General features: G+C 40.7%; 1 protein-coding gene across 1 annotated transcript in view; it reads left to right on the top strand.

Moving 5' to 3' along the window:
* The window catches only part of cacng7a (calcium channel, voltage-dependent, gamma subunit 7a), a 36914-nt gene that overhangs the window by 242 nt on the left and 18934 nt on the right, over positions 1-17738 (top strand). Inside the window, exon 2 of the mRNA XM_023414731.2 lies at positions 16247-16442. Coding sequence (XP_023270499.1) covers positions 16247-16442 — 196 coding nt within the window. The remainder of the gene's footprint in view (positions 1-16246; positions 16443-17738) is intronic.

Here is a 17738-nt window from a genome sequence, read left to right on the forward strand (position 1 = left end):
CCCCCCCCCCCGCCTCTCTCATCTTCTCACCTCACTCTGAGCTCCCTCCTCTCATCACGTCTGTCTTTTACAGCCACTCGCACAGTTTGGGCTCGTTGGAGGCGAGCTCCGCTTCTCTCTGGTGGCGCACGTCAGGATTTCAGTTTCGGGCTGCAGAGAAGAGAAATGATGCTCATGCATGTGACTGTGTGTTGACATGGAATGGTTTTTAGCCTCCCTCATTTCTCCTCAAAAAGAAAGAGAGAGAGAGAAAAAAAAGCAAGGGATGTTGTATAAGAGAGGAGCCTCAAGTCTTTCCGAGAGAGAGAGAGAGAGAGAGAAAGGATATGTGATCTGTTGTGTTGACAGCCGCTGATGAGTGTGTCTGCACGGCTGTTTCCTCGCCTGTTAGCGGAGGAATGTACTGTACCGTGATCAGTGTGGCGCATTTGGAAGGAAGGAGCGCCCGGTAACACAGTGGGCTATACAGTCAGAGTACAGTCTGGAGAGGAGCACAGTGAAGCCGCTTCGCTCCCCCAGCGGCGTGTGGAGGAGAGAGAGAGGGAGGGAGGGTGAGGAGGAGGAGGAGGAGGGGTGAGGCAACGTGTGTGAGGATGATGTGATTGTGTCACTACAGTGAGTGTGTGTGTGTGTGTGCGTGCGTGCGTGCGTGTGTGTGTGAGAGAGAGTGTTCATTGCTGTAAAAACTCTTGGCTCCTTCTTGGGGAACCCATCCTGTGATACTGTTCCAGCAGACTGCAGCACTTCTTATTGGGTCCATCTCTCTGCCTCTTTTTTCTCCTCACATAGATATGCATAATGTGTGTGTTAGTGTGTATGAGTGTGTGCGTGTGTGTGTGTGTGTGTGTGTGTGTGTGTGTGTGTGTTTGTATTGTAAGCTAAGGGGGAAAAAGGATGAAGAGCAGGCAGGAGTGAGAGACAAAGGGGAGCGTCTTGTTTTTCCAGCTATTTCCACTCTGCATCCTGGTAATTAAAGTGAATATACTTCTCTGTTAAAGACAGAGGAAATCTGCAGAGGTGTTTCTCCTGAAATAAAAAAAAAAACAACAGTGCGGCACACAAGGATGGGACAGTTTTCTGTTCTATTCAATACAACTCAATTATATCACAATTTCACAATGTTTTTTTTTAAAGCTTTAAAGTAGACCTCTGTTGTAAAAGAAGGTGTTTTTACGTCTGTCATACGTGTATATTGATTTAACCTTTAGCTAGTTAGTGCATTTTCTGCTCTAATGCTGCATTCATGTCATGTGGGATGGAAAATGTCCATGGTTACAAATTGCAAGAGAATTCATGCCATCAGACAGTCAAGACTGGGAATTGTCAGTGTTACCAGTAATGAGCGTTTGCTGTGGTGCATTAACCAGAATAGCATTAAATACGGTGCAGACGCCTTGAGTGTTGGACTTAAGCTGATGGAGGAATCCATGCTTGTTTTTTTTTTAAATACATTTGGATATAGACTGTCAGAGCTGCTACAAAAATGCACGATTCCCGGTCACAATTGCACTCAGAGGTTGACGTGTGTAGTTTTGATAACTGTGTGATTACAGTTATTAAGGTATATGCAGGAACGATAACTTACATATGACATTGACAATGCAGCATGAACAGCTCCTTTTTCTCAGGTGCACAATGGTTTGAATCATTTTTTTAGCTGACTGCATTAAATATTTTCTAGTCCTTCAGGTCTTATTTTAAGGGCAAGTAATCCATTGAGATGGGTAATCCCACGTTTAAAACTTGGCTGACTAAAAGGAGGACCTTGCTCAGTGACCTTTGATGAAGGTGGTTGCAGCCAGTAGTGAGTTTGAGTCGTTTAAGTTGTTGTAGAACATAATAGTTGGCATCAACGGTGATAGCAGTCATCCATAGGTCAACAAGGATACATGATCCCTTGGAAATGCTTTCCACCGTGGCCACATGCACGTCTACTGGATATCAAAAAGATCACTTTCTAAGCTTTAAACATAGAACAGTATTTCAGTGTTTCAGCCATCTACAACCTCAACTATCAACAACAGGGAAGGTCTTCATACCGCTGCCATTTTGCAACTTCTTTCTGACAATCCAACAGGAAATAAATCCATCTGAGAAGAGCAGACATAATCCAGTTCGAATGCAGAATGCACACACAATAGTAGTAGACCATAAACCGAGGTAGAATCAGGCATGGGCACATTTAGGGAAGGTGAATTTACTTTCAAGAGCCACTACGCTGTAGCAGAATATGATTTGTATTAAAGCATGAGTTCCTGTTGAAAATTCGAGTGGTTATGAGTGAATTGATGCAAGCTAAAATGGACTGTACAGTGGGTAAGAAAGTCCGTTACAAAATACAACCATTTAACAGCAGAGATGTTCACAGACTTGTGCAGTGGTTGTATGAAATATGAAGTGTCATCATCGTCAGTTGGCGTACTGCTCTCTCAGGTCGAGGGAAATTAATCACACACAAACTTAAGTTGTTTAAACGGTTGATTAATGGTGTGAGTCACTGTCAATGGCATGGTCAGTGCTTCATTTCCCACCGGGGTCACTCAGAGTACTCCACAGTGTTTCAAAGACATTTGTCCAACATAGAGATAACAACACAGCGCTGCTGTCGTATCAATACCTGGTGATATTCATGTTTTACCGTAACTCCAGCTTCTGTTAGTTGTGACAAACCATGACTTGTTGATGAAACCGTTTAGTCTATAAAGACCTCGTCATCGGCTCTGTTTTTAATCTTACGTAGCCGGATCTTGTCAAGGTCAAGGAGCTCTGGGGACCAACTCTTCAAGATGAGAGGAGTTACCAAAACTCTGGAAGCTTTGGAAATCCTCATGCAGTCATTTGATTGGTTTTAAGCTTCTTAACACATATCATAAACAGCATCTTAATTTGGTTTTTCGTTGGGTAGAAACAATCAGTCACACCTCGGACCGATGTTTGGCCACGACTAGTTAGGAGTTGGCGGAAGTCTGAATTTTATCAAAGTATGAATTTTCACCACAATCCTGACATGTTTCATGATTTACAATGAAGACATGTAATTCTGTTGAAGCAGTCAATGTCACTTGCTGACAACCAAACAGAAAGAGGCAAACATTGCTCATAATTTGTGTTTGGATAACAGTATTATGAGAAAGCAACCAGAATGGACTTGTAAATACTAAAGGAAGTGCTCTGAGCCATACAGCATGCAGAGATGCTATTGCTCTGTTAGCTATGTCGTTTGGTTACAAGAGTCTTAAATCATCCAGAACACATTGCTAATTAGTGAGATTGTTCTCTTTAGAAAACAATTGAATTTATCTATCTTCAAATGCTTAAAGCAACCTCTGGTGATTGTACAAACATTGACTCTTTCCTCTGAGAAGCAAAGCAGGAAGTAGAATAATGCAGTTATAACGCCCAACCTTTTAGGGAGTACACTGGGGTGAACGGTTTACAAAGTCTCCAACCCAGATTATGCCTCTTACTAGGTATCAACATTGGTTTCTTCAAACTGTGGCTATGATCTTTCTCTAGCCTTGACCCAGTAGTTTTAGTTGCCTAAACTTAACCAAACCTTAACAATAGATGTAGCAGACTATATGAATGAATGTTTTGTGCAGCAGTTAAATTTGTTACGGTTTTTAAAAGAATTGACCAACAATGTCGTCCAACCAATCAGGGAGCAGAATCAGAAAATGCTCATAAGGATTCTTAAAGACTAATTCGCTCTTAAGGTTGAAGGACTTTCAGTGTCATGAACTAGTTCATGTCATCCAATCACATCTAAAAACAAAAAGTGTTTTTTTGCTCTGAGAAGCCACACTTGAAGGCTGGGCAAAAAGCCTGCTATCATAGCCTCCTTTTGCCTGCACCACACTGCCTTTCCAATCTCTCTCCAAGCGCTGTGTCTTTTGCGTCTTTGTTGTCTCTACACAATTAATCCAACAAATGGGGATAAGGGAAGATGCTTTCATACAGTCTGTCCTCCATGGGATTCATGGTGGTACAAGAACTGATGAAAGTAGCTGTGTAAGCAGAGACAACAACAGAAGTAAGGACAAAAAGAGGAGAGCTTGAGAGAAAAGATTAAATCTGGCAGATTTTCTCTCCTTTGCACACCTGGTCAGACACCGCATGAGGTGGGTTTGTTTATGGGATTGACCCACCCACCCCCCGTCTTTATGCAACCTGGCCCAGATTCAGCCACTGGGTCAGGTCCTTTCATGTTCAAGCTGCGAATCAAAACCCAAACACACACACACACACACACACACACACACACACACACACACACACAAATCACAGCAGTCAAGAGGAAAACAAAGCTGTTTTTTTATTTTTCTGAGATGTGGCTTTCCACCCATCAGATCCTCTTCCAGTGTTTGTATCATGCACAGTTAAGGTCAGTTCCCCTTCAGGTCAGTCAAAGCTGAATGTGACCTCATATTCAAATTATACAACAATTCAAACTGAGTGAAGGTGAACTGAGATGTGTGTGTGTGTGTGTGTGTGTGCGTGTGTGCGTGTGTGTGTGTGTGTGTGACTAAGTGGTAGAGGGTTTTTTTTTGTGAATGCCGCTCTGCACAGGCACCGGCATGTAGGATGTGTCACACTTAACGCTGCCTGCCTGCCAGCCCTGGTGCATATGTGTGCGTGTGACGTAAAATATGTGTGTGTCTGTGTGTGTGTGTGTGTGTGTGTGTTTTCTTACTCGCCGCATAAGCTAATTATCTTTATCAGTCCAGCAGTCGTTCTACAGACTACAAGACGAGGGTTTGTTTCCCAAAGCTTTCATCGTCTTAAGTACCGCTTTGAGAAATGAGAGTCTTCTTGCAGTTCCCAGAGACTTGAGCACGGTTCAGCATCATTCCTAGAAATGTCTCGTCTGGAGAATTTTGATGCTATTTTTAAAAGATAAGTTGTTTTTGCCATTTTAGGAGCAAATGAAAAGCATTTACTTCCTCCATCACCCATGTCTTCCTTTCCTATTCCAGCCTTTCTCTTCCTGACTTAGTCTAACTTCTTTCAGGCTTCACCAAATACTTTGACATACTATGATGGATCTGACCTTATACCCACCACATTCATTCTTCTTCTGTTTCCTTCTTTAGTTTTTCCCTCTGTCCTTCCTTCCGTCACCCCCTCCTCCTCTCTCCCCATCTTGTCTTCCATTCTTCCCATCTTTAAATATCCATCTCTTCTCCTGCCAGTTGGCACGAGCCTCTCACTGCTGACAGAGGGACATATTGCCTTCTCAACAGAAAACAACCCCTCCGCCCCCCCAACCCCCCCAACCCAACGATAGCAAGCTAACCTGGGAACGCCATCTGTGGAGCCCCGGCCGGCACCATGGGACGTGTAGTTTCTTGGTGCTCAGCAGTTGCTTTGCCCTGACCCGTCGTTGCTTCAGAGTCTTTCATCTCTTTTCATCTGATTCCCTTGTTTTTTTTTATTTCTTAATTTTGGGAGCCAAGACGTCAGTCAGTCGGTGTCACCTGCTGTTTTTCCAATACAGAAGGGAAATGTAGCGTTCTGTAACACTTGCTTCTATTCAGATAGTAATTACATAAGTAATTCTCAAATTCTCTCAAAGTCCTGTTTTCTGACAAGACAATCTTGACTATTGTTTTTCTTTACTTAATTATATTATATTTGTTTATTTATGATTTAAAAAAAAAATCATATTATAAACTCATTCTACTCCGTAATCTTTATTTATTTACTTATTGTAATTTTTAAATTTGGTTTAAGTGTTGTTTCACAGCCTTTTGTGCACTGCCTGCTAAACACCCAGTTGTCATGGAGAATGCTGAAGTCCTTGGACTTTATTTGGCTTTTTTAAACAGCATAGTCTATGCTGCTAGGCATTTGAAAATATTTGTGAGTGTTCATGTTTTAAATGCTTGCTCATGTTATTAAACCATCAGAATTTCCAGAACTTAGGACATGACCTTGTTCAATGGCAGCTATAGCCCTTCTTTAGAGCCCTGTGGTTTATCTTCATTGCTGGAATAAATTGCTTTTAACATAATTTTCACAATTTCCACCACCAACTTTCAACAAAAACCTGTGAAAACATGGCTTAAACAAATTTAATACTATTTAAAGGAGCCATTTGTAAGTTTTGCTATTGCTACCTAGCCAACATTAGCATTAACAGCTGTTTACTTACAAATCTAGAATAAAAGTTGCAAGTTCAGCATCGAACTGTTTTCCTTTGCTCACCAACAGCCTTCTCAAATGGTGGAAAGAAACACCAATGTTATCTCTTGTCTCTATCATGTCTTTTCTCCTACAGAAGTTAGCACGCTAAACAGCTAGCCCTGGCATGTCTCGTCACTTTCCGATAGCGACTCACTGTAGCCTCCAATCTGCCCTGAACAAGTAGTGGTGCTTGGAGGGGTTTTTTAACATCTTGTAAATGCAATGATGGCAGAAGCTCCTGTCAAGTGACAATCACCACCACCTGCTCCCAGCGAGAAACCAAGTTCAGCAGCAGAGAAAACTAACAAATATCCTCTTTTAATGAAAGTACTTCTCTATAACATTAAATGTTAAGTATATCTTATGAAGACCACTCAAAGACTCAGTTAATCTGCTTCATCAGGACTGTGTGGGTGTGGTTTGATCAGATTTGACCAAACAGTCCACAACTGTCATCAGATTCTGATTCAAAAATGGCTAAATCCTGATTGATTGAATATGACTGTATTTTAACCAGGGGGAAGAGCTCAGAGAGAAAAATAACTTTTCTGAATTTAGCCAAAAATTCTATTTTCCAGTAGGATCACACCACTGATAGTAAGAAGGGGAATAAGAAAGTTTCTTGGACCTTTAATATGTAAAAATGTTGTCGTTGACAGACTGAAAGGTAAATGTTACACAGCGATCTATTTCTTCCAATTATTCATTCACCACTTTTTTTTAATGTGTTCTAATTCTTTATATCGCATATTAAATCCTTATTATCAGCCCATTTTCATCTGATTACAGGTTTAGCTCAGTCCATCTCATTGGTGTCTCAGACAGGGCAAAAAACTGAGACTTTATTTATTAAATGAGATGCACAATTACCAACACAATCACAACAAAATAATCACCAATAAAGAGGCTTGTTGATAGTAGATAAAAGCCATCTCTCAGACTATACAGCACAATGGGCTCTTTATTAAGTAAATGGCCTATTTCCGGAAATTAATTCATATGTACAAAGCTCCTGATTAACGGAACTTATTATCACTCCTACACTGACAACCCTGCTTTAACGCCTTAATTAGCAAGGCACACTCATTCATTAAGTTGGACTTCATTGAGGATGCTTCTAAGCCTCCAATAAAATTAAACGGAATTAATAATGAATCCGAGCAAAAATTTAAATTGTGCTGGGGAGTACTGAGTGGAGCCTGCTGCTTTGTAATGAAGAAGCTAGCCCGTGGATAAAAATTAACCCTTTGCAGTGTTCATTTTTTTTACTTTTAGAAACTGTGCTGAAGGGCCACAGCTGACTGGCTCACAGCGCCTCAGGTCCGTGATTATAAAATGGCACGCTGAATGACTTTACATAGTTGACTTACAGAGAAAAAAACACAAATACTCAGATGGTGATGCAAGAGATGACAAGAACGAATAGAATCAGAGACTGCTAAGGGCCCTTGAGCAAAAAAAGTCATGTCTTTTCCAAGACAAACTGCATTGCAGCTGACCTCTGGCATCTGTGCTCTCTGAAGCCTTCCTTCTAAATGGAAACTCACTTTCTAGAGAAGAGCATACCACAGTGTGTACTTTTTCACATGAAAAAAGAAAACACAACATTGACGGTTGGAGAGAGGATGCTAACAATACTCCCCCTATCTCTACCTCCTCTCTAAGAGGTTTTGCAGTGTAAGAACAACTTCATGCAACTGTCTCCTTTCCTTCTCAGAGACATCAGTCAGCATTCACATGGCCTCAAGAGGTCCCTGTCAGGTGAGGGTAAACAGGTCTTGTAACCTGTTTGACAAACCAGTCCTGTCTTGTCATTGTAAAATAACTGGGTCATGGAAACATGAAGAAGGGCCACTTGAGAGCTGACATTTAATTTCCAAAATATGAAATAGTGATCAGTTTACCACCACGGAAATAGTTACCCAGTCAGGCAGCTTGAGGGGGGGGGGGGTCTGCATCGAAAAAGAAAGGTTTGAAGAGAGGGAGGAGGAGAAACATGTCTGCATCGAAAAAGAAAGGAGTGAAGAGAGGGAGAAGGAGAATCAGGGTGGTCGGCTGTAGTGAGGATTTCAGCACCACAGTGGTGGACAGCTCCTCGGTCTGCTGCTCACTGTTCCTCCATTCAAACGTTTCTACTCTGATTAATGAATGTTCACATCATAAATCCGGCATGGAAATACAATATTGCAAAAATTATCTTTAGGCTGAGAACCAATGTGGACGATTTACAGTTGCTCTTTTGTATTACGTACACTGGTACGTACACTTGTATTACGTACACTGGTACGTAATACAAAGAAAATACAAGAAATTTGCACTACAATTACTGATGACAACACATTCCTTTTTCATTTGCTGAAAAGAAACTTCCTTTTTAATCTCGGTCAGCATTGAAATTAAGTAATTATCTCCCCTGGAATTTCATATAATCAGTCCTTAATCATGCTTCTTACAAACCTTTCTTCATTCTTCTAACCTTGCATACTCCCATTTTCTCCCCTCTCCCTCCTTTCATTTCCCCCTTCCTTTGATTTTCTTTACCTTCACCCACCTATATCATTATCCATTCTCCCCTTCTTCTCCTTTCTTTCAATCCTTTTCTTGTTTCCTTCGTACCTTCTCTTCCCCCACCTTCTATCATTTTCTTCTTCTTTCTTTTCTCAGTTTGCTCCTCACTCCTCCGTCATTCTCTGACTCTCACCCTTAGTTTAAATCTCCTATCTGTTCTCCTTCACCTTCTGGTCACAACTTACCTTTCCTCCCATCTTCTCCTCCAGTTCCCCACTTTCTAATTTCCCTCACCTCCTACACCCTTCTCATAAGTATCCACCTTCTCTCCCTTACTCCTTTTCTCCCCTTTTACTTTCCTCCTTTACCCTCTCCTTTCACCTTCCCTCACTACTTTCTCCCCACATCATTACCTCTGACTGTTTGCTCCTAAGCACCGCTGCTCCATTCATCTGTAATTCATTACATCGTCCCTGCTCCTGGATTCTCCCGGCACACACACAGAGTTAGTTAGTGGCTGGTGCAACCTGGGAATTGTGGCTATATTCTCAGGGCTTAAACTACAAAGACAACCTGATCCCAGCCCATTTGTTGTCAGCTATCTCAGCTAACACAGGCTTGGATTCATTTGTGTGTGTATCTGTGTGTGTGTGTGTGTGTGTGTGTGTGTGTGTGTGTGTGTGTGTGTGTGTGTGTGTGTGTGTGTGTGTGTGTGTGTGTGGCTGCAAGAACTATCTAAAATACTTGGTGGACTGACCCATCACAACAGTTCTTGTCCTCTAAACCCACATTTTCTCCAGGCTTTCGTCTCTCTGTAGTCTTAAAGTCACAGTTAAAAGAAAAAACTGCATTGCATGCAAAACTGCACTCTCTGTGCTGAGTATTAATGTGACCAAAAGTCTACAGCAGATGCACCAGAAGCCCAATCATTTGTAGTCTTATTTTACAGTTAACATAGTTCTTCACATGTATAAAATATTGAGGTAAAGCCAAACTGCCAAAAGATAAAAAATCAGAACGAAAAGAAAAATTGTATTTAAGGGACCAGTGTGTGGGACCAGTGTGTGCAGGATCTATTGGCAGAAATAGAATATCATTTACCTGCAACTAATAATTCTTCCATGGAGCCCACCATGTTGTACTGCCATTTTTCTACAATCCAGAGCGGACAGACCAAACACTGCCTTATAGAGGACCTTTTGGCTTTTTTCACATTACCTGAAGGCAACTGTAGATTCTTTTACATCTTTGGATAGGGAGCGGTGAATAGAGGGGTATCCAATTCGTTGAAATCTATAATCTCACCACTAGATGTCACTAAATCCTACACACTGCACCTTTAAACAAAAAATCTAAAAAAACAAACAAACAAAAAAGCGATCTAGAAATCACTTTTGGAGGAAGACCTTATTTGCCATGGTTCTTATGAATGCTGAAAGTGTAACTACAAACATTTTCAAAATATATATATATATTTAAATTTAGAGTAATGTACGCCATACAAATACAACTGATAGCATTAACACAAAAGTCAACAGTTTACTACTAATTTGTATCGACATGACGTGATAAACAAATTATGTTGAAAAACTGATTGGAACAAAATCCATTATTATTACACTGCTATTATAATACAGAAACTACAGGCTATTGGGTTAAAATTTAATTTAAACCTGACTGATAAAACCTAGCTATTGATAGACAGAGTAGAGAGGAAAAGCAAGGACATTACATCAAGGTAAAATGATCTGGTTAGCCACTGCTAGACTTAGCTAAAGAAAAATAAATGTACTTACTTACCAAACTGTAAATGTCCATTTTGATTAACCAAAATTTTGGTGCTAATCTAACCCAGGAAGTAGCTAAATCCTATCATGATGCTGATCCTAGTTAAAACGGCCTAGCATAGCTAAACCTTTGCCAAATGTAACTAGCTGGCTAACTAACTAACTCCCAGGCTAGCAGTGACTTCCATCTCAGCTTGCGACTCTAGTTGAATTTGTTTGTCTAGTGTTGTTGAGATACCTTTAAAAAATGAAGTGTGTATTTAGAGGTAAATATAAATGGCTTAGATTTTACTATAAATATAAAAAATAATGTTTATTTTCTTAAACAAGCTCATTAAAATGAGCAAGGAAGCTAAAAGAATCGATTTAGATTTTTGTTTTTCTTGTATTCCCTGAAAATCATCCAATAGGAAACTGTGCTATCTGCATTATGTACAGTAGGTATAATGTGGATTATATGGCACTGATTTGTTTAAGGTTCAACAAACAGCTTTTTAAAAAAAGCATTAAAATGAAAACCTTACAGCCTGTGTGCTCCACAGTTTGCTAGTCAGCATGAAAGTTTTAAATCCTTTTCTTCTCAAAGCCACTGCGTCTGTAAATACTGTTCTTTGCCTTTAGGATGGTACAGTTTGTGCATTTCAAAGAGCTACAGCAGCTACAAGAACAAACTCCTAGATCTCACAAATTACCAAACCAAACAAAACAACCACCCTCACCCGCAGCACCCTGCCTTAAGTCTTGAAATCTTCATATTATGCATGTTTTAGTCAACAGAATGTGAAACGGCATGAATGAAGCCATCTGAAAGCCCACAGGGTGAGACAGTTATCTGCATCCTGCAGGTTCTCAGTTCCCTCTCCTCTGTTCTAAGTGGATGGATTTGTGTGTTTTGACTCAGCAGCGTGCGTCTGACTGCCTCTCGTGTTGGGCCTGACATTTCCATCACTAAGACTGATGCTTATTTACACGAGCCAAGCACAAATCACCTTTGTCTCGTTCAGGGGATGTGACTCTCTGAGGCGCTGACTTCCACTAAAGTGTTTTGGACGTCTGTTCGGTGACATCGTCGTGTTGACTCTGCAGACAGAAGAAAGTCACAGCACTAATTCCCTCTTAGTCAACTTTTACACCAGGCTAAGTTACAGCATCATGACTGTGTATTCTGCTGCAGTTTGGATGTAATTTGGCAATGTGTATTGAACCCTGCTTTAAAGGTCTCATATTGTATAAAAGTATTTTTCCATGTGTTGTTTGATTATAAAGCAGGTCTAGTTTCTATATTAATACTGTGAAAGCATCAAAGTGCTCAGTCTACAGAGAAATGCACATAGCCTATATTCAGAAAATGAACCTTAAAACAAGCCGTCAAGACTTCTGTAACTTTGTGATGTCACAACAAAGCAGCCATCACTCTAAGCCATGCCCCTGCCCCACTCACCTGGACCCACTATCAAACCTTGCGGGATTTAGTTTCTCTGAGGGTTTAATGTGATTTAGCTATAGTTTTATTCAATCAGGTCAGCCTGACCTGTTGTTACTCGAGCTCCAGAGAGAAGCCTGAGAGAGGAGATGTAAAACTACATTGAGATGGTTTTTGGTTCTTAAAACCACAAACATATCTTCTTATGGATCAACCCTTCAAATAAAACACAGAAGAAGAGGGAAATGTGGGATCTTTAAAATGCTTGTGTTGGTCGAAAAAATAATTCAAGTTGCACTGTCTGGCAAACACATACATGTCCTTGTTATGTGTTTTAAAATTTTATGCATGAGCTCAAGGATTTGGGAATTTTTTTGGTCAAGGTCACACCAGCAAGCTCAAAGCTGAAGTCAGGGTCAGTGTGTGTGTGTGTGTGTGTGTTTGTACATGTACAGTAGACCTTTGTATGCTCCTTTTCATGTGTGTCTTGTTCATCTATACGCTCCCATGTGCCACACCACCACCACCACCACCACCGCATGGCTGCCACCGTCTCTACAGGGGGGGGGTTATCTGATTGGTTCACCCGAGGCAAGTGACGGCTCACTCGAGGCGAGCAGTGTTTTAGCATATCAAATATTTGTAACAGGTGACTCATGTCTGAGTGAGCGAATCCTCTCCGACACCGCTGAATGCGCTCTGTAGCGTCGTGCCTGAGTGATGAGGTCACTCCTCACTCTCCTCCTGCCTGACAGCGACTTTTCTTTCTGCTGCTTATCTGCTCGGCTCTGATCTTGTCGGTTGACTTCATTTTGTTCTGCGCTGCTCGCTTATCTGCTTCTTTCTTTCTCAGCCTCGTAAACAACATTTTAAGACGCACTGAACCGCCTTCAACATCCTGTTTTGAATGTCATTTATTATTAGGAATACTGTAAATATCCTTCTCATAGAGGTCATTGTAAAATAAATGATCCATTCTTTACATATTTATTGAAATGCAAATTGCTGTGCAAGGAAAGCATTCTTAGGACCGCAGAGAAAATTTGGGAATGCACAGTAAACTTTCGGGATGTGTCCTTAAACTCTAAACTTTGTTACACAGTATGACCTGAAGCACTTGGGCCTCTGGAGTCTCTCCAGATTTGGATCTTCTGCTACTGAGTTCAGCTCAAGCCAACCAAGTTACCCCCTGTGCTGTGTCTTTTTTTAATCTTTATCAAATGAACGAATTCAGACATAAATATGCAACTTAAATTTCATGATGTGAGACAATAAACAATTGTGGCTGCCTGGAGGTCAGAGAGGATAAAGAAACTGTCATGGTTTGCCATGGCGGACATTTTATGTTTGAATTTATGTTTGGACTTTTTCTCACTTCCTGTTTTATTTTGTAGTGGTTTCCTTGTGTCTCGATGTTTGTAATTCCTGTCTTTGTGTTTCCCTTTTTGGTGATTGTCTGCCCCGCCCTAATGTGTTTCACCTGTGTTCAATCACCCTCGCCTCCCTTGTGTCTATATTCTCTCTGTGCTCCCCTTTGTCTGTGTCGGTTCGTCTGTTCATGTCTGGTTTTTCGTGTCGCCTGTTGTTATCTCCTGTAATTGTCCTCGGTTTTACCTGCTGTTGTCGTCCCCTGTGTTTCCCCGTGCGTCAGCTTCTGTTCGGTTCGTTCCTTGTTTGTGTGTGTTTGCTTGTGTTTGTGTGTTGGCTGCATTTGGGTCCAACCTTAAACGCACTGTGACAGAAACACTTGTAATTGGAAGAATGTTCTGTTTTTTATCATAATAATAACAACAATAAATTGTATTTCTACAACATGATTTATGCAAAAATGCTCGAGTGTTTTACAAACAACTGATCATGGCAAACACAAAAAAAGGAAGGATTACTTTAATAAAAAATGGAAAAATTTAAAAAAAAAAAAGAAGAAAAATATTGGAAGTTAAACACATTAAGAGAATGTAATAATAAAAAAATGTCATTATTTCCAGTCGACAAAAAATAGAGAGAGTGAAGTCAGATAAAAACCTCCCCTCAAACAACGAAGAAAAAAGATTTGATGGAATTCTGAGAAGCTCTAAACTGTTCTTATACTTTAAGCAATAAAGTTCATTCAAAATTTTCAGACAAAACAAATGGAAACTCACAACAAGCTTGACATAAACAATGATACTGATATCGTCATATATTTTATTTTGACACACTATTTGCTGTGTCATGTAGCAGCTTGTACGTCTGTAGCTTGTATTTTTGTCGATCTTTGTTTACTGGCAGCGCTGCAGACAAACAGGAGGTGTGCTTTATAAATTCAGGTTTTATCGAAGTGAAGCTTTAAATAATAGTTGTCACTGTGGCTGCAGGGGATGTGAACTGCAGGTGGTGACTGAGACTATAAAGTAACTTAGGTCCACTTGACCTATGAGTAGTTTACCAGGGGTCAGACAACATGTGCAAAAGAGATGGTCTGAGAGTTTTTGTATTCAGGGGGGACCAGTGCTGGTTTTACTCAGGGTCCTCAAACCCCCTCATTCTGCCCCTGTGTTTGAGCGGAGCAGCATTTTGGGTCCGTGTTTACAGTTGTTGGTGAGCACCAGTGGAGTCCATGAGGCTTTCACGCCTGCTTCACCAACACGAACCACAGGATGGAGAATGTGACCTCCATTTTGACTGGATGGATGAGTCTCTGTGTGTGTGTGAGTGTGTGTGTGTGTGTGACAGAGAGAGAGAGAGATGATGTTTCTCAGCATGTCAACAGCTGAGATGATGCATGGCAGAGGCAGCATTTCTGCCACCTAGTGAGTGTTAAAGTGAACTGCATGTTACCTGGAAGCCAGACAAACCTGATGAGGTGATCACCAGAGACGTTTGGCTGTGAAGTGATGATGGCCAAAATCAAAACTTTGGTTATTGGCAACGTACAGAACCGGAACATTTTTTATGACCACACCAGATTTCATCCAGAATTTTAAATAAAAATCTGTTTCCTGGCCATTTTCCAAAGCAGTACAGCTTTTGATTTTTAATGTGTTTTCTGACCTTTCAGACAAAGTCAAAATCATTTTTTGTATTTGTTTTTTTGTTTTTTTTTTTCCTACACATATTTTCTCCGTCTGGGTTAAACACGGATTTAACTATATACAAAATGTCTTTGTCATTTTTCATAGAATCTTGTTCTTTTTGCCAAAAGAGGATGGATTATTGATTAATGTCTGAACCCAGATTCAACTCAGAGCTTAGAGTGCAAATATGACTAAACTATGGTTTTATTTTATTTTTTTTTTTTAAATATACTAGTAAATTTACCTTTGACTCCCAAATGGAAAATATTTGAGTCATATGCTGCCATTCATTAGCAAGCTAGGCTTAAGTTAAATACTTTGTCATCTGTATAATGTTGTATGGAGCATTTTTGTGTTTTCCGTCTGATTCGTTTTTCTTGTATAATAATTTTTCTGCAGCGTTGACAGTTGCAGTCGATGTTCAAATTCTCCCTTTCCTCTTTCTTCTTCCTTTATATGGTGCGTGAAAAAAAAAAAGTTCCTTCCATAATGTGTTTGATCAGCTGATAAAGGTCTTCCTCCTCGTGTGTCGCCGCATCCTTGTCATCACATTATGGTTTTATTTAAACACTCTACATGTTGCAGGATTTTTGACCTCCCAGATTTGAGGCTTGTGTTTGCGTGTGACTCAAGGCCGTTTCCTTTCTCTTTTTGAATTTCCTAAAAGCTTTTACGCCATCGCCCCCTGATATGTTAAGAAAAAACCCACTGAAACCTGTGGATTGTGTCTGAAGAGCTGTTCAAGGTTCCCACTCTTGAGAACTAGTTGTGTTGTGTTATGTTGTGTTGGTCGTGAACTGAGTTTTGATATTTTCCAACATAAAAATAGTTCGAATTCATCCAAGGTTGTTCTGCTCCTCTCCCCTCCCCTCCCCTCCCCTCCCCCTCCATCTTCTCTCCTGTCCAATATCACATACATATTTAACAGCTGGAGTCAATGAAAGTCAAGACAGATTAAACTCAGAGATTCCTCTCCCTCGTTTCCATACCTCCCCGCTCTGCTTGTGCATATTTGAAAAATTTAAAAATCGAAAGATTAAATCAATTTTTCTGTCCTCAGGTCACCTCTTCTTTTTCACGTTTCATGTTTTTCATTTCATCCGACTCTCTAATCTTTAAATAAATGAACTGAAAGTGTCCCCTGTTTTTTTTTTTTTTTTGTTCGTGTCTCTCGCCTCTTTGGTTTATTAATTTAATATAGAAATTATTTAGATGTTTTCTCCTCCTCTTGTTTTTTTTTGCGGCTGCTTCCTGCAGAAACATGATCGCTTTCTTCGTCTCCACAGATGAGTTCGTTCAGCACGAGGGCCCTGACGCTGCTCTCGTCGGTTTTCGGGGCCTGCGGTTTGCTGTTGGTGGGCGTCGCCGTGTCGACGGACTACTGGCTGCTGATGGAGGAGGGGATCGTCCTGCAGCAGAACCAGACCACCGAGGTCAAGATGGCGCTGCACTCCGGCCTGTGGAGGGTCTGCTTTGTAGCAGGTCGGTTGAGAAGTTTCCCATTTGGTGACATTTTGTTTTATTTAATGTGCTTTTCTGTTTGTTAATCTTACCAAAATTTTTCACGTTCAAATGCTTATTTGATGCTTATTTATTCTGTGCGAATAATTTCATGAAACCCTCTTTGCACTGTATTAAAACCTCAGAAACAGCATCTCGACCAACATGTGAGGTTCAGGCCATTTTCACTGTGAGTTTGTTTGTTGGAGGGTGATTGTCACTCTTTCATGCTGTTTGTGTTCTGTCAATCTGCAGTTCACCTAAATGCATGTGGTGTAAAACTGTGGTCGTTTACCACCATTTCCTGGAGATGAGACTGGCGCCTGTTTTCAAGGAACGCATGGACATTTATGCTCAAAGTCCAAATTTAGTTTGCAAATAAGTGACGCATAAACTCTTTGTTTGCAAACCGTAGGAGCGTAACATCCAAAATGAAGGAGGCCATTATATCAGCTGAGTGTTGCATCATCCAGTTGAAACATGGGTCAACAGTACAATTATGTCCACTTGAATTAACTTACTATCCACTGAAGTATTTCCTCAGCGTACCACAAACACCCCTCAATGATACCTTCTTTAAAGTAGCCATTTATTTTTCCAATCTTATTTCACTCTTCTCGTCTCTTTGCAAGAACGTACTTAGCCGTTAGCTTCGCCGCGCTGCTCGATGTGGTCGCCAGGCACAAACAGTGCCAGATTACTGCTAATAATAATCATATCATCAAGATATGACAACATGAGTTTGATTCCTGTGGAAGTACAGGGGTCAGCCCTATGTTCCCACATTTCTTAGAACTTTTTTTTCACAGACATTTTTGAAAATTAGGGTTAGGGTTAGGGCTGTGGGAATATAGGGCTGTGGGAACAAGGGTTAGGGCTGTGGGAATATAGGGTTAGGGCTGTAGGGTTAGGGCTGTGGGAATATAGGGCTGTGGGAATATAGGGTTAGGGCTGTGGGAATATAGGGTTAGGGCTGTGGGAATATAGGGTTAGGGCTGTGGGAATATAGGGCTGTGGGAATATAGGGTTAGGGCTGTGGGAACATAGACACGCTCCCGAAGTACAGACCACATTCTACATGCAGACAGACTTTGTCTCACCAGAGTCTCACAGGAACAATCAGACCACTTTGTTCAGGGAGAACCGGTTCAGAAAAAGCAATATCATTCACATGACCATTATACTGCAAATCCACGACCCCACCATCAAATCTAATGTTGGATTAATATGATTTTAATTTAGCTTTTTGATATGTTTTCAAATCAGAGTTTATAAATC

The sequence above is a fragment of the Seriola lalandi genome, unplaced genomic scaffold (assembly GCF_002814215.2).
Source record: "Seriola lalandi dorsalis isolate HSWRI2012SDOR001 ecotype SW California unplaced genomic scaffold, Sedor1 jcf7180002054538, whole genome shotgun sequence".
Classification (NCBI taxonomy): Eukaryota; Metazoa; Chordata; class Actinopteri; order Carangiformes; family Carangidae; genus Seriola; species Seriola lalandi.